The sequence below is a fragment of the Hypomesus nipponensis genome, chromosome 7, assembly GCF_054491055.1.
Source record: "Hypomesus nipponensis isolate SF chromosome 7, ASM5449105v1, whole genome shotgun sequence".
Classification (NCBI taxonomy): domain Eukaryota; kingdom Metazoa; phylum Chordata; class Actinopteri; order Osmeriformes; family Osmeridae; genus Hypomesus; species Hypomesus nipponensis.
The window spans coordinates 8,003,352-8,017,703 of record NC_140367.1 but is presented as its reverse complement, the minus strand read 5'-3'; the positions used below and the strand labels follow the sequence as shown (position 1 = coordinate 8,017,703).

General features: G+C 47.6%; 1 protein-coding gene across 1 annotated transcript in view; it reads left to right on the top strand.

Annotated features, from left to right (window-relative positions):
• nav3 (neuron navigator 3) overlaps positions 1-14,352 on the top strand; it is a 129,514-nt gene that overhangs the window by 32,677 nt on the left and 82,485 nt on the right. Inside the window, exons 2-3 of the mRNA XM_084701270.1 lie at positions 7,389-7,506; positions 8,673-8,725. Coding sequence (XP_084557396.1) covers positions 7,389-7,506; positions 8,673-8,725 — 171 coding nt within the window. The remainder of the gene's footprint in view (positions 1-7,388; positions 7,507-8,672; positions 8,726-14,352) is intronic.

Genomic DNA, 14,352 nt, shown 5'->3' with positions numbered 1-14,352 from the left:
TTTGAGTCTTCGATACCACTAATGACACGTTGGCGCGTTTAGGTTCCTCTCGCCCTTCCTGATTCGTTTCCGGGGGCGGGACCTCCAGGTTGCCGTCTGCGGGGTGCTGATTACAGAGCCCTGAGAGATCCCGGAATAGATGAGTGTCATTCGGAAGCCTCGGAATGCCACGGAACGCCTCGGAAGCCTTCGGAACGCCTGTGTTAAGCCCATGGCCCAAACTCCGACAAAGCTCGGAGTAGAAAAACACCAGCGCACCGCATAGCGGAGACCCCACAATTAGGCCTGTCACAGTGATAGGAGTAGATACTGTAATAGAGGACTAGCTACTGTACAGCACATGATTTGTGCTTACAAAGTTGCCAGCGAGCCTCAACGGATAATTACAACAGTTAAGTACAAGAGTTATCTATGGGCTCTTCTGAGGTGTTTTGGGTTTAAATTCAGCTCAGGTTGCTATCCTGCTATTTCAATTAGTGGTTAGCTCCAGGTTTCTTCTTGCTTGCTGTTTTTGTACGGTCATCAAGCAGTCTGTGTTATCTCTGTCTGACAGTCTGAATCTGGCTGGCAAAATAATTATGTCTTTTGGAGAAAGGATTTGAGAAGCCCCACACAGTGACTCTTAGCCAGACGCTAATTAGCCGATAGCTGTCCCACTAACTAACTAAGAGTGTTATTGAGGCAAAAACGTAGATGATGCAGTCAATGTTTACAAACAAACTAGGCTTGTTGGATACCCTAACCGCATCCCAACCTTGTTTTGAGACAGCGTTGCCAAGGTGACGTCACAGACTGTGGCCTGCGAGCCAGACGCTACCTCACACCGCGGTCACCATGGTGAGGTGAAGTGTGTGTGTGCATGTGTGCCTCCGTGCGGAGGGTATTCATACAGTAAATCTCACTATTGTGTGCCTGTGTGTGTGTGTGTTCGGTGTGTGTGTGTGTGCCCTGTCCTACCTCATGGTACATGTACGTGTTTACTTACGTTTATGTCTGTATATGTTCCACATGTTCTGCACCAGTCTAACCCCACCTTGCTTTATTTTCCATGCTGAGCAGCTGACCTCTCAAAGGAGGAGATCAGAGCAGCCATTAGCAGGAAGAGGGGAAGCTGGCCTCCGCCTTCAGGTGCAGTTAGCGGATAGCTGTTAGCTGTATCTTACCATGTATCAGCACTGCTTTGTGATTGTAGTTGCAGACTGGCAGCAGAAAAGAGGCACAGCTCATCTCAGACGTTCTCTCTGTACTGTAGGGGGTCAAGGTTGCATGGCTGCAGCTGGAGAGATTGAGCCGTAGCGGGAAGAAAGAGAAGGAGGGAGGGAAAAATGGAAGGGAGAGAGGGAGGGCAAGAGACCCTGAAGCCAAATCAGTTTGTGCCAAGGGCTGTCTTTACTTTCTGTCTCTATCGTTCCCTGTCTTCCTTCCTTTCACCGCTCATCTTTCACTTGTGTGCTTCTCTTCTCTCTCTCTCCTTTCTCACTCTTCCTCTCGCCTTCCTCGCCACCTTGTCCCTGGCCTGTGGGAATCCTGCTGTGAGGAGGGGTGGATTAGTGGCTGACTGAACCAGAGAGAAGACATGCCAGGAAAAGTTGTCATCACTCCCCTGTACTGTTGTTCCTAATTGCAGAGTGATCTTAGCCCTGTCATTCTCACTGATCCCCCTTCCCTGCTCCCCCTCTCCCTGACCCCTCCTCCATCCCAGCGGTTTCAGCATGGAGCTCCTTTGATTGACAGGTCTGAGACCAGTAGATGGGAGTATCTCTCCAAAGTGTGCAATTATTTAATTTCATGCTTAGGGTTTCCCCCCCCCCCCTTAACTGACAAACTGGCCGGGCGGATAGAGACTTGTGTGTTCAGAAATGATGACTTGTTTTCTTTCAGCCAAGTAGATTTGAATCACAAATCAGTTGAGGGGAAAGGAGTTTTACCATCACTTTATGAATTTGGTAAGTTGATCAATGCTCTTGGCATGGAGTACATACAGTAGTCTCTGTAGAGAGAAAGAGAGAGAGAGAGAGAGAGAGACAGAGAGAGAGAGAGGGGGGGTGAATGGAAAGGAGGGAGAAAGAGGGCATTCCTTATGCGTTTAAATGAGATGACTTCATCAACTTTAAGTTAAATTCATCTCCTTTCCTGCAGGAATGTGTTTCTTTGGCCAAATATAATCACCCCAGCATATCAAACCAAACGCCCACTGCCACTTCAAATGGACGGATCATTTTTCCAACCAACAAATCAGAGCTCGCTAGACACTCAAAAAAAGGATCCTATTTTATTTGATTTACTGCCTATCAAATATCTGTAGATATCTCACATCGGGCTATTGTTTGTTGGATTTATACAAAGCTGTCCTGGGAAGTTGACAGGTGTTAAAGAACAGCTTAGGTAGGCTTTCAGATCTCTCCCTGAACTAAATCATGATTGTTTCTAAGAACACAGTGTCATGCCCATCAGACAGCCAGTTTACCGTGGAAATGCTTTCCAGATGGACGGATCTTGAGGGGTTCTCTTCAATGTTCTCCTCTAGTCTGAAGGTCTAATAACCAAGAGAGCCTTTGCTGGGGATTTAATTTTTGTATTTTGTATTTTTACTGTTTTTGTTATTGATCGCTATTTTTGTTTCCGTTTTAACTCTGATGTCTGACCCTCGAAAGGACAAAGAACAGTCTTCAGAGGTTGACTCATCATGGAAGCCATTGATTTTTATTGTCTCATCACTCTAGAAGTTTATGCAGTTTTTATGTGGAACTTAATTACACTTAAGGTTCATCTTGGAATTGTCTCGGTGAATATGAAAAAGATCCCTCACTGTTAAGTAACCCTAACCCACTCAGACAATCCCAGGGATCCATTCTCAGAGGATTTTGGGAACAGGAGTTCCAGACATCCCAATGCATAATCTCAAATACAATTGTACCTCAAATACAATTACCATGTTTTAGAGCTGGGTGGACAGTCTCCCTGATTAAATCAAATGTAAAAGTAAGTCTCCATGGCTGTTTAATTACCCGGGAAGAAGTTAGCTAATCAAACTACAATACATTCTGCTATCAATCATTTTTCTAAAGGATGGGGAATTGGTGGCCACACACTTGTACCTTACCCCCTCAAAGCCCCCAAACCTCCCACTCCCTCAAATCTCTTAACAAACGATGGAATCATTGCCATATGTCATTTGTCTCGGACTTGTCTGGTGTGGGTGGTGGGGAGAGCTGTGGTACGAATGGAAAGATGGCATGAAATCTGAGGAAACAAAGACAAAAATCAACTTGGTGTTGAGGTCAGATACCCAATATCCAAGCATCCAGGGAGGCCTGGTGTGTTTCTGTTGAGGGATGAGGGGGTTTGTGTGTGTGTTTCTGTACGTGTGTGCATGTGTTTATGTCTGTGTGTCTGTGTTTTTATGTGTGTGTGTGTGTGTGTGTCATTTCCCATCTTCAGCCCTATCCCCACACAGGACATGTCCCTGTATGAACCACTTGGTTGATGCCATGTGTGTGCAGTCCTGTGTCATTCTCCTGGTCTTCTGTTGGTTTGGCATCTGTTTCCACATAGCTCAACAGACGAGATGGCTAAACGCTCACCGACTTGACATGAACAGTGATGTCACATTCTTTTTCGTGTGTGTTGAGAGTGTTAAGTAGGAGACTTAGTGTCAGTCCACGTCTTTCCCTAGTTCAGCACTTATCATTCAAGTGCGCTGTCTTTCTTTCCATGGCTGAGTGTCTGTGGCTGCAGTCAGACTTACCTCATCTCCCCACACCCTGAGGCTCTGCCTTTCCTCAGTGGCTGACTCCCCCTAAAGGCAGTGCTACGCCACTGCACGACGTTCGACAAGTACCTGCGTAGCTACAGTCTGCATTGTGATCACACTGCGAGAGCGATCCATCTGCTCTCTGCATGGCACTCTCATGCTGGCGTGAAACCCCCCCCCCCACTGTGGATGGTTACGGGACCGTGGTGCTGACTGCATAACAGGTACCTAGAACGCTCCGCACACGCTAGCTCCATGACTGACCGGAGACGGGTCTTTGAACTGTCTAGGAGAGCCGAGGAGGAAGGGGGGTGGGGGGGTGGGGGTTGGGGGGGCAGGAGGGGATTGTGTGTGAGTGTTGTGGTGGTGGCAGGACTATCAGAATAGAGGGGCGAGGGAAGGAGAGAGGGAAACAGAGAGAGAGAGAGAAAGATGGGTCTGTGTGTGCTAGCATGTATTCCTGGCTGCATGCAAGCACACTTGTCAAGATTTTCTGTAAACACTTGGGCTGGCATTTCCAAGTTTGGGGCTTGTGCTTTCATGAGTCTTGTCATTGACCGACAGTATTGTTTGGCTGATTGAATGGCAGTAAGCGTCAAAGAGCAACAATGAGTCAAGAGCAAGTCAGACAGTGGTGCATGACCTGCTCATATGAGAGCTCCATTGAAGGGGCTTAAATAGATCTCATGAATACAATCTGCTTTTGACAGTGGAAGACAGAATCTGGTTTTACCATCAGTCTTACATGACAGGGTAGAATGAGTGGGTTTAGATAGCTACAAGAAAAGTGGCTAGTACTGGCATTTTCTGAGTCAGTTGTACTGGGTATGATTATACAGTAGCTTTGAAAGAGTCCAAATACATATCCCCCTTTATCAGTCGTTAACTTTGTAAGGGTCTCTTTAAGTGATGTAGCGAATGCCTTGCAACAGACTGCTTAACCTTGAAGCCACGTCTTTCTGTTTCTTGCATGACATTATCTGATTGGGATAATGTCGTGTCATCACTTTCTCTGCGCCAGCAGACTCCAGAAGGGAACGCACTTCCACCCCCAGAGACCCCCTGCTCTTCAAATACTGAATCATACAATCAAACATTTAAGAATGGATTCCACTATCATCCAATCATCATTAGCGTACTGGTGGATATCAATGTTGAATGGACGGAGTGTTTGGTCCTTGTGTGGGTTTTACACATGCCTGGGCAGTGAGAGGTCTGTTCTCTGGCTTGAAAACCGCTAACTGAGTTATCCAAACGTTTTCCTTGAGTTGACAGATGCGGTCGCAAAGCCAGCATTTTCTTCAGCCTGAAACAATGGCTTGTGGCGCTTTTAATTGAAACAGTCCAATGGGCACCCATCCCACACTATCACAGTTAGAATGACTTTCCCGTTCCCCCCCTGCCTAATGAGATGTAACCCCCCCCCCTCCCCTCTCCTTTCTTCATCCCTTTCTTTTGGGGCTGCTGAATGACAAGGAGACGATTGAAAGGTCCCTCTTTTCCCAGAAATACCCTGGCAGGGTGACTCTATTTGTCGATCCATCCCTCTCTCTGTGTCTTTCTATCTCTCTCTTTTTGTCTCCCACCGTGAATTTGTCATTGCGGCAGACTTAATTCTCCTCGTATTTTTGGGGAAGGGTGGCAGAGAGGGAAGTAGGGGTAGAGAGGGAGGGAGGGAGGCTGCAGCAGAGGTGCAGGGGATCAGACAGACCTCTCATCCTCCTCCGCTTCTCCTCTTCCTCCTCTGTGCAGTAGGAAGCTCTCCTGAGCGACAGAGTCTGTCAGGAGGGCAGCCCAGCTTCCTAACCTGGGCCAGCTGACGGTGGCTGTCACTGCAATTAACTAGGAAGTGATGACGCAAGGTAGCCGCCACCTGCTGGCAGTCATCGGCCTTTGTCGTCATGGTTGCCATGTGGCTGCCGTGACTAAAGGTGTTGGCTCGTCTGGATGTGCGTGTGTCTGTGCCAATGGCTATTTGTTTGTGTTCTCACCCTAGCCAAACACACTGGGTGGTGAAGACTAATGGAGCTTAAGAGATGTGGTTTGAATTGTGTGTGTGTGCGTGTGTGTGTGTATGTGTGTGTGCGTGGGTGTGCGTGCGTGTGTGCGTGTGTTTGTGTGTGTGTTTGTGCGTGTGTTTGTGCTTCCCTGAGTGTCTATGACGACAGAGTACTTTCTGTTTTTTGTTTTTATGGGTCTTCATCATGGGTTAAGTCAAAGGAGAAAACCACAACAAGCACTAAATGCCGGCTTCTTTGAAGAAAACATGTCTGATTCCCCAAAAAGAGAGAAATGCAATTATGTAAAGCGATGTGTAAGGCAAAGAAAAGGATAACTTCAGAATGAGGAATGCTTGGTTTTATGAGGGACTTTCTCAGACTTTAAAACCCCTGCTTTCGTTGGGTAGAATATCTATTCATCTCTTTATCGAAGACTTCCTCAAAACATGTCCTTTGTCGATGAGGAACTGATTTAAACTCAGTAAAGCCCATTCTTAGTTTACCGCCAGTGTGCTTGAAGTCACAGAGAAAACCCTCCTCTCAAGGAACCCCTCGCGTTTCTGAGCGGATTTCACTATAGAAAAGCCCTCATGCTGGTCAAGGCCTCACATAGGTGGGATGTGAAAAAGCTGAACTTCTGAGCTAATCCAGGGATCACAGGGAAGAAACAGGGCCGTGGAAGCGGTGGGTGGGCGTCTGTGACTGGGGGCCCACTGAGGAAGGTCTTCAAGCAGCACTCTGAGTCAGAGATGAGGTTCAGGAGGAGGGGAGGAGAGGGGGAACAGCCCTGGATCTGGGTGTAAATACTGCTGGGGTGGACCCGACTACTCCATGAGAGCAGGGTTTGTGAGGCATCAATGAAGGTTGGTGATGTTTCGTGCCTGTCAGTACTTTCCTTCGAGGTAAAGAGTGGTCCGAGAGACTGCTGTTTCTCACAGTATTGGAAGGCATAGATACAGTAGACCTACTCTGTGGTTCTCAAGCTGAAGCCAGCAGGAAAACCACTGCAGCTGTTGGCGTCCATCACTCACAGAGAACATTATGGATGCCACTGAGAGGCTTGTTGGATGATGAAGAGGTTTGAGATGATTGTACATGGGCCTTCTGCTCTCTCTGTGGGGGGCGATATCCTTCCCAGTCTCTCAGAATGACCTCATAAACGGATTGAGTTGTCTTCTTGCTTTTCTTGCTCCCAGCCCCGGCCTTTTGTTGAAATATTTGTGTTTGTGTTGGAGACGCCGCGTTTTGGGTTCCTGGTGCGCACTGCGCCACTTATGTTGAGAGGAAGGGAACCCGTGGGTCCTCCGGATAGGGCCAGGCTGTGGAAGCCTACAGCACGGTTTGTTTTTCTGTGTGGTCGAGGATAGCGCTGACCAGGGTACTAAAACAAATATGAGTCATACCTCAAACAGGACAAGCCAAGAACTTTGGTTCCTGTCTTTACGTTAGTCAGAGCATACCGTCTCTCTTCCTCTCTCCCTGCAACTTTCTCTCTCCCTTGAACTCTACACTCTCTTTCTCTTGTTCTTTCCCGAACGCTTTCTCTTTCTCTCCAACTCTCCATGTCTCTCTCTAACTCTCTGGCTCTGTCACTGAGTAGCTCCTGTTCTTACCTTGTGTCCTCCTCTCCACAGATCTACACAGACTGGGCGAACCACTACCTGGCCAAGTCTGGCTGCTCCAGGCTCATCAAGGACCTTACGCAGGACATTGGTGACGGAGTGCTGCTTGCTGAGATTATCCAGATTATAGGTAAAAACACACACATGCTCATACACACACAAACACGCACACGTTTACGTACGTACGCACAGATATACACACAGTCAAACACTCACACACACACAGAAATACACACACACATATTACAGACAATGTTACCTCTAAAATTATAGTGGGTCCAACAAACTACATCCTACCACAAAGTTGAAAATCCATAAACCACTCATCCTGTTTAGCATGAAACACATCAACATGTATAGCATTTAGCGTAAATCTTTCAAACCAGTGGCACATTACCGCGATATTCGACACGATAGCCCTCAATTTAGTTGTTCACAATACCGTTTGCACAACAGCACAATCTGGTGGGTCACAACCTTGAATACACACACACTTACACACAGACACACAATGATATTGCATCCACGAGTCATTATTTTAGTCTTGACTTTACCTCAGTTTGGACTGAGGGAAAGCTTTCATGTCAACCTGCTATAAAACACAAACACTTTATCTTCATTTCCAGCTAAGGTCTATGGCAGGAGAAATCTACAGTCCTGGCAGACTGCGACACATGGATTGTAAACTATTTATGCTCTATTAAAGCATGTGTCTCCCATGTGTGTCTTTTAGCAAGCCCGGAGTGGCTTGTGTTTATTTTTCTCTCCTCTCTCTGTGTTTCCTTCTCTCTGTCCTTTTCTCTCTCACTCTATTTCTCTCTCTTTCTCTTCACCCCTGTTTCTACAATATCTACCCCTCTTTCTCTCTACTCCCCTCTCTCCACAATATCAACCTCTCGCTTTCTCCCCCTCCCTGCTCTCTCTCTCCCTCTCTCCTTTCCCCCCTCCTGGGCTGTATTGAAACCTTACCCAGCTCTCTCAAACAGACAATGGCCAAAGCCAGTCTGTCAGTAATGTTGGAGCAGCAGCTGATGAATTAGCAGGCGTGGAGTTTTTTTCTTTTTTTCTTTCCCAAACTTATGCTGCCCCGAAGTTTTGGGCCAGACAGCATTCCTCCATACACACATGCACCCACACACACACACATGCTGAGGTCCACGCCGCATCTGACCCGATCCCTGACAGGGGTCTGTCAACTTTGACCCCCTGGTTTGAGGGTGCGTGAAGAGTCTCTGTGCGCTGAGGAGGCTGTTTCTGACTAACGCTTTTACACTTTTGGCTCTTTCTTTCTTCCAGCGAATGAAAAGGTAGAGGACATCAATGGCAGCCCTAGGAGTCAATCACAAATGGTGAGTGTTCTGCTTCCGTCTACTCTACATTGAAAATCACTACGTCTACGGACTTCTTTGTTCATTTGTGACATACATTGAATGGTAGTTACTGTAACGTAGATGTTTTAGAAATTCTATCATTAAAATACAACGTTTTCATAGCCCGTTCTCAGAACGTTCAAGATCACAAATGATGAGAAAAGGGACATTTGGAGCCTAATTATAATGTGACTGAATGAATCACCACAGATTGCCATCACTAGAAGAGACTTTGCCCCCAGTTTGACAGTAACTGTCTTTGTGTTTGGGTGTGTTGGTCTGTCTGGGTATTTGTTCTTTCACGGATGTAATTAAAAGTGACTTAGCAGAGTTAGAACATGGTAAATGAACTCAGAGGGGTGCTTAGTGCTTAAAGGTCTGGCACTCAATCTTAAAGAATCTCAACCAGGGGTTGCCTTTGGCCAGGAGTTCTGAGTTAGTGACTAGCGCTACTGGTGTGTGTGCGTGTGTCAATGTGCGTGTGTGTGCATGTGTGTGTGCACCACAACCATTTGGCTCTGCATGCCTGCAAACTCTGACAGAGACACACAGTGTGTGTGTGTGTTTGAGGTCAGCTCTTTGTCTCTGGCACTCCAGTCCCATTGATCCAACACCTGCTCCAACCACAGAGGTCCTGCCAGGCTCCTTACCAGGGGCGCGAAACTTTACTCTGAGGAAACACGCCTGCTTGTGGCTTGGTTATAGATGAACAGAAGCAAGAGAAACATATGAGACACACAGTCACACACACATACAAACACACATACAGCCTTACACAGACTTACACACACACACACACGAAAAGACACACACAAACACACACACAGAGACTGACACAGACATGCACACGTAGAGACACACTTCCTGCACAGAACAGTTAAGGTAAGCATGCTCCCTAGAGCGGCAGGGATTGTCGGACGGTTCCTGGAGGTGGTGGGTCACATGGGCAGCTCCTCAGTTGGGTTCTCAGTGAGAGTGCCGGCAGGGGTTGTGACAGATCTGCAGTGTCACCATGCTGTGCGAGAGGTGTCGCACGCCCGCTGAATGGAGCAGACTGGATTGCTTGTCAGGTTGTCAGTTCCACTTTTCCTTCCGTCTGACAGAGAAGTAGCAGTATGTATCGATGAACACGCCAGGGATATCCATCAGCGAGCATGGGTGTTTGATATCTCACATCGGTCTGTTTAGACCCCATAGCTCGGCAGATAAATGACACACTCCATCAGTCTTGTCTATTAAGAGAGTTGTTCTGTACCTGGAAGATGAGAGGTGGCAGGGAATTTGTGCCCTCCCTGCAACCTGTCCCTAACCCCAGCATGAAAAAAATAAAACTTCACCGATCAATAATATGCATGGTAGACTCTCTTCAGGATGGGACACAAACGCTGGTCTGGAGGCAGTGGGGACGGGTTTAGCTCAGTGCTCAAGAGCATTTGGCTGCAGGTCAAGATATCCCAGGTTCAAATCCCCCTCAATTTGAATAAAACATTATGGCACATTATTATAAAGCAGCCAGCCAGTTCTAGAGGTCGGTAATCAACCTTTAAGTGTTTTTCCTTCCAAAGTGTGGGGTGAAGGATATGGCACCCCTGCACACCCAGCCGGGCCCAGGGGGGAGGGAGGAACAACAACTCTGGAACTTTCCATGCATGCGAGGGAATGGTGGAGATTCTCCCAGGAGTGGCTTGGCATTCCCTAGTGGTCAGATTCCGGGATTCCAAGCGTGCCTGTTTACGGAACTGGGCTGTGGCGGGGTGTATTTGGGGTCATTGATTGGTTTGTCTGTTGGTTGGTTGGAGGTTAGGCATGTTGGCTGTTTGGTTGTTTGACTAGTTAGGACCCCATGGTTTCTGGGAACTGGGGTGCAGGGGGTTTGGAGTTTTGAGTGTCAGGACCACATCCTTGCCCACATGAAGGAACTCCGAGGGTGAAGACCACGACCGCTCATCATCTGAGCCAAACACGGGATGAGAGAGAGAGAGAGAGACAGAGGGAGACAAAGAGACAGAGAGAGAGAGAGAGAGAGAGAGAGAGAGAGACAGAGAGACAGAGAGAGACAAAGAGACAGAGAGAGACAGAGAGAGAGAGAGAGAGAGAGAGAGAAAGAGAGAGAGAGAGACAGAGACAGAGAGAGACAAAGAGACAGAGAGAGAGAAAGAGAGAGACAGACAGAGACAGACAAAGACAGAGAGAGAGAGAGAGAGAGAGAGAGAGAGAGAGAGAGAGAGAGAGAGAGAGAGAGACAAGGAAGGAGGTGGATATTCTGTCTCTCCCCGGGGGGAACACACTGTTTCTGAAGTGTTCACATTGTAGCTCTGTTCCGAGGGCTTTCACAGTCGTCTCTCACACTCTGCGGCCCGCTTTGTGCTCACCTCGCCATGTTGAATCGAATGCGGTCTGACAGCGGAGCGTCATCTAATTGTACGGACAGCCAAAAGAATTAGATATGTGCCCAACTCCTTTGAATAGAACAGCTATCTCTCTGTATCTAACACACACTATCGATCTTTGTCTATCTCTTTCTCTCCCCTCTTTCTCACTCTTTCTCGAGGTCCCACTCTCTTTTTCTCTCTCTCTCTGTCTCCCTCCTCTCTCTCTCTCTCTCCATCCCTCCATCCCTCTTCAAACAGACAGAGGCAGCCAGGGTAATAAAAAGAGCCTCATTTAGAGGGAAAATAAAGGTTCTCAACACTAATCGTGCTCATTAAAGACATCATTAGAAAGACCACAGCACATGTTTGTCATAGTGATTCAACAGACAGATGAGTGAAATTCCCCAAAACGCGTTACTGCTGTTGAGGAGAACCCAAGAAAAGCCTTCTTTTAGCTCTATAGTTAAAAGCATATTGAGCGGAGATCCTCCACACAAATGTGTTCTCCGTGACTACTAGGACTGCCATATGTTATTATATGTCCGGTAACTGCCTAGTAAACTCTAGATTGGCATATTTCATCGAAGCACCTAAACGAAACTTTTCCACAGTTGGAAGCTTCAGGGTATACTCCGGCGAGCATGGGCTGAGTTAGCCGCCTGTCTCCCAGGGTGAGCGAGCGGAGCAGCGCGTTCGTTAGAGCTTACAAAGCGGCCTTCCATCATCTGCGGCCCATCTGTCTCGCCGACGGAGACGAGGAGTGCTCGCTACTCCGCTGTGTCGACCTCGTTTGCTCAACACGCCGTTGCTAATGCGGGCTGCAGTCAGCAGTCTCCAACTGGTAATGTACCTGATATGAAATGCTGGCTCAGTCTGTATGGTGTCTGAACCAGGAGACAGTGTTTTTTGGGGACGCAGGTTGCTTATTTGATTAGCAGACTCCAGCAGTCAGTGTTAAAGCGAGGATCAGTTGGTGCAGGCAAACTAAGACACCAAGGTACAGGGCGCAGTTAAGTTGTGTCAGTGTAGATACTTGCCTGTTAGATCTCACCCGAAGTCACCCCCAACAGGTGGATGTAGTTATGAACTCTGGTGTCATCTTGTGCTTCTAGGTGTCTTGAAACCACTGCAATGCAGTGAAGCTACACATTTTATGCTCAAACCCAGTACTGTCACATTGCTAATCCAAGCAGTCCCTCTACCACTGGAGCCACTTGTGGTGCCGTGTGAACAGAAATGTGCAAGCATTTGTTCTCCAGACTTTGTTGAAATACTTTTGTTTTGAAACAGTATGTTTCTGATATTCAATGCTGGCCTCGCGTTCCTCCTTCCTCCTCAGTGACCAAACCAGGCTTAGGAAAGACAAATCTTCAGGCATGGGAGCGATCCTTACATGTTTTTTATTAGTGGTCTATTTCGGAAGTAGTGAAGGAACACCTACAGGCAAGTTCTGTTCCCCAGTTGTACCCCACATGGACACTTTTAATCACCCATTAGAAAGGGGCCGCTCCGTCTGTCATGTCAAAGACAAAAAAGCTGACTTGTTAAAAAGGGGCTGGAAGGGACCACTAACCTTTGATCTATGTCTGTTCTCTCCGTTAGGAAGTTGTACATCCCGCTAGCATTCATTCAGCTCTCTTTCTCTCTCCGGTCTCTGTCTCCATTCGGTCTCTCTCCACCTGCCCCTCTCCCACTCTGCACCATAAATACACTTTAGCACTTTTATTGGCAGTCAATACACTTCCGGAGGAGCTCGGTTCCCTAAAAACTCCAAGCTCTCCGTGACCACTTTCATTTGGTTTGCTTGACACCTTTTTCAATCCTGTTAGGGCCGAGCCGCAGCTTCAGTCCTCTGGGAGAGAGGCTGAAAAGGCCATCCTTCTCAAACCTCTCTCCGTCTGAGGACTGAGAGAAGTTGCCTCGCAGGTATTCCAGGCTGTGAGGTCACATGGTTCGAGGACGCTGGTCAGCAGCGAAACTCTGCCGCCACGGCATTTCTCACCTCGCAACTCTGCGGGTTGCCAGGTTATGCAAACTGTGGTCTTGTGACGTCAGGGCTCGACCCTGCACCCCCCCCCCCCCGGGTGATGAGGTCCAGACACGACAGACAAAGTTGTGATTGTAGCCTGTCAGCACCCATGTCATATGTAAGTAACACACTCAAGAAGAGTCAGTGAGGGGGAGGGGAATCCTTAGGTGAGAAAAGATTTGCAGATGTTTGCAAGCGTGTGTTGCTGGTTGTCTTGACTCATCAGTTCTAAACGCTGAAATTCCCCTTGGGTGTTCTATTTCATGTCTGTTTTGGTACACGATGCTGTGATGAGCTTCACAAAACCCTAGTTACCTTTTGTTTGTGGATAACAAAACTGTAAAGCCGACTCATCGGAGAAAGAGCAATTATGCTGCGTCGTGTTCCATTTCCAGAAAAGCTCATGTATTTCTTAAGAAATGATGACAATCCATTTGACGTATTATGAATTATTCCATTAAAAAGCTCCGCAAACAGAACAGAATCATGAATGGCCCTGTCTTCTATAGAGAAACAGGAGAAACAGAAATGCATCACAACAGATTGAACCTATTTCAGGGCTTTGTGTGCCTGTCCTCTGACAGACTGTAGCAGCCATAGAGAGGGGCTATGGTGCATACCGTTCAGGAGACTCAGAGACAGAGAACGATGAATCAGCATTCAAGTGTGTTTAGGTTCAAAAGGCACCACAAAACTATCATTGAAGTGATTGGTCTGGTACTCGTGCCAGTCGCTCTCTCTCTCTCTCTCTCTCTCTCTCTCTCTCTCTCTCTCTCTCTCTCTCTCGCTCTCTCTCTCTCTCTCTCTCTCTCTCTCTCTCTCTCTCTCTCTCTCTCTCTCTCTCGCTCTTTCTCTCTTTCTCTCTCGCTCTCTCTTTCTCTCTCGCTCTCGCTCTCGCTCTCTCTCTCGCTCTCTCTCTCTATCCCCTCTTCTGAGCCCAGTCGGCTCAGCTTTTGTGGGGCAGGGTGTTGATTAGCGAAAGAGTCAGCCGTGCGTGGGGGAGCAGGAAATTCACATATCATCATCGAACACATTGACCAATCGAAACAGACACCTTTTTCTTGAGAGCGTCATCATATTCAGTGATTGCCAGCAGACGTTATATTGGTCCCGTTGTGTGTCAGATGCTCTTTCTCCCTGGGCTCTGAGCCCTGTGATCTGCTCCAACGGCTCCTTTTGATTCACGGCCTGTCAGTCACTCTCTG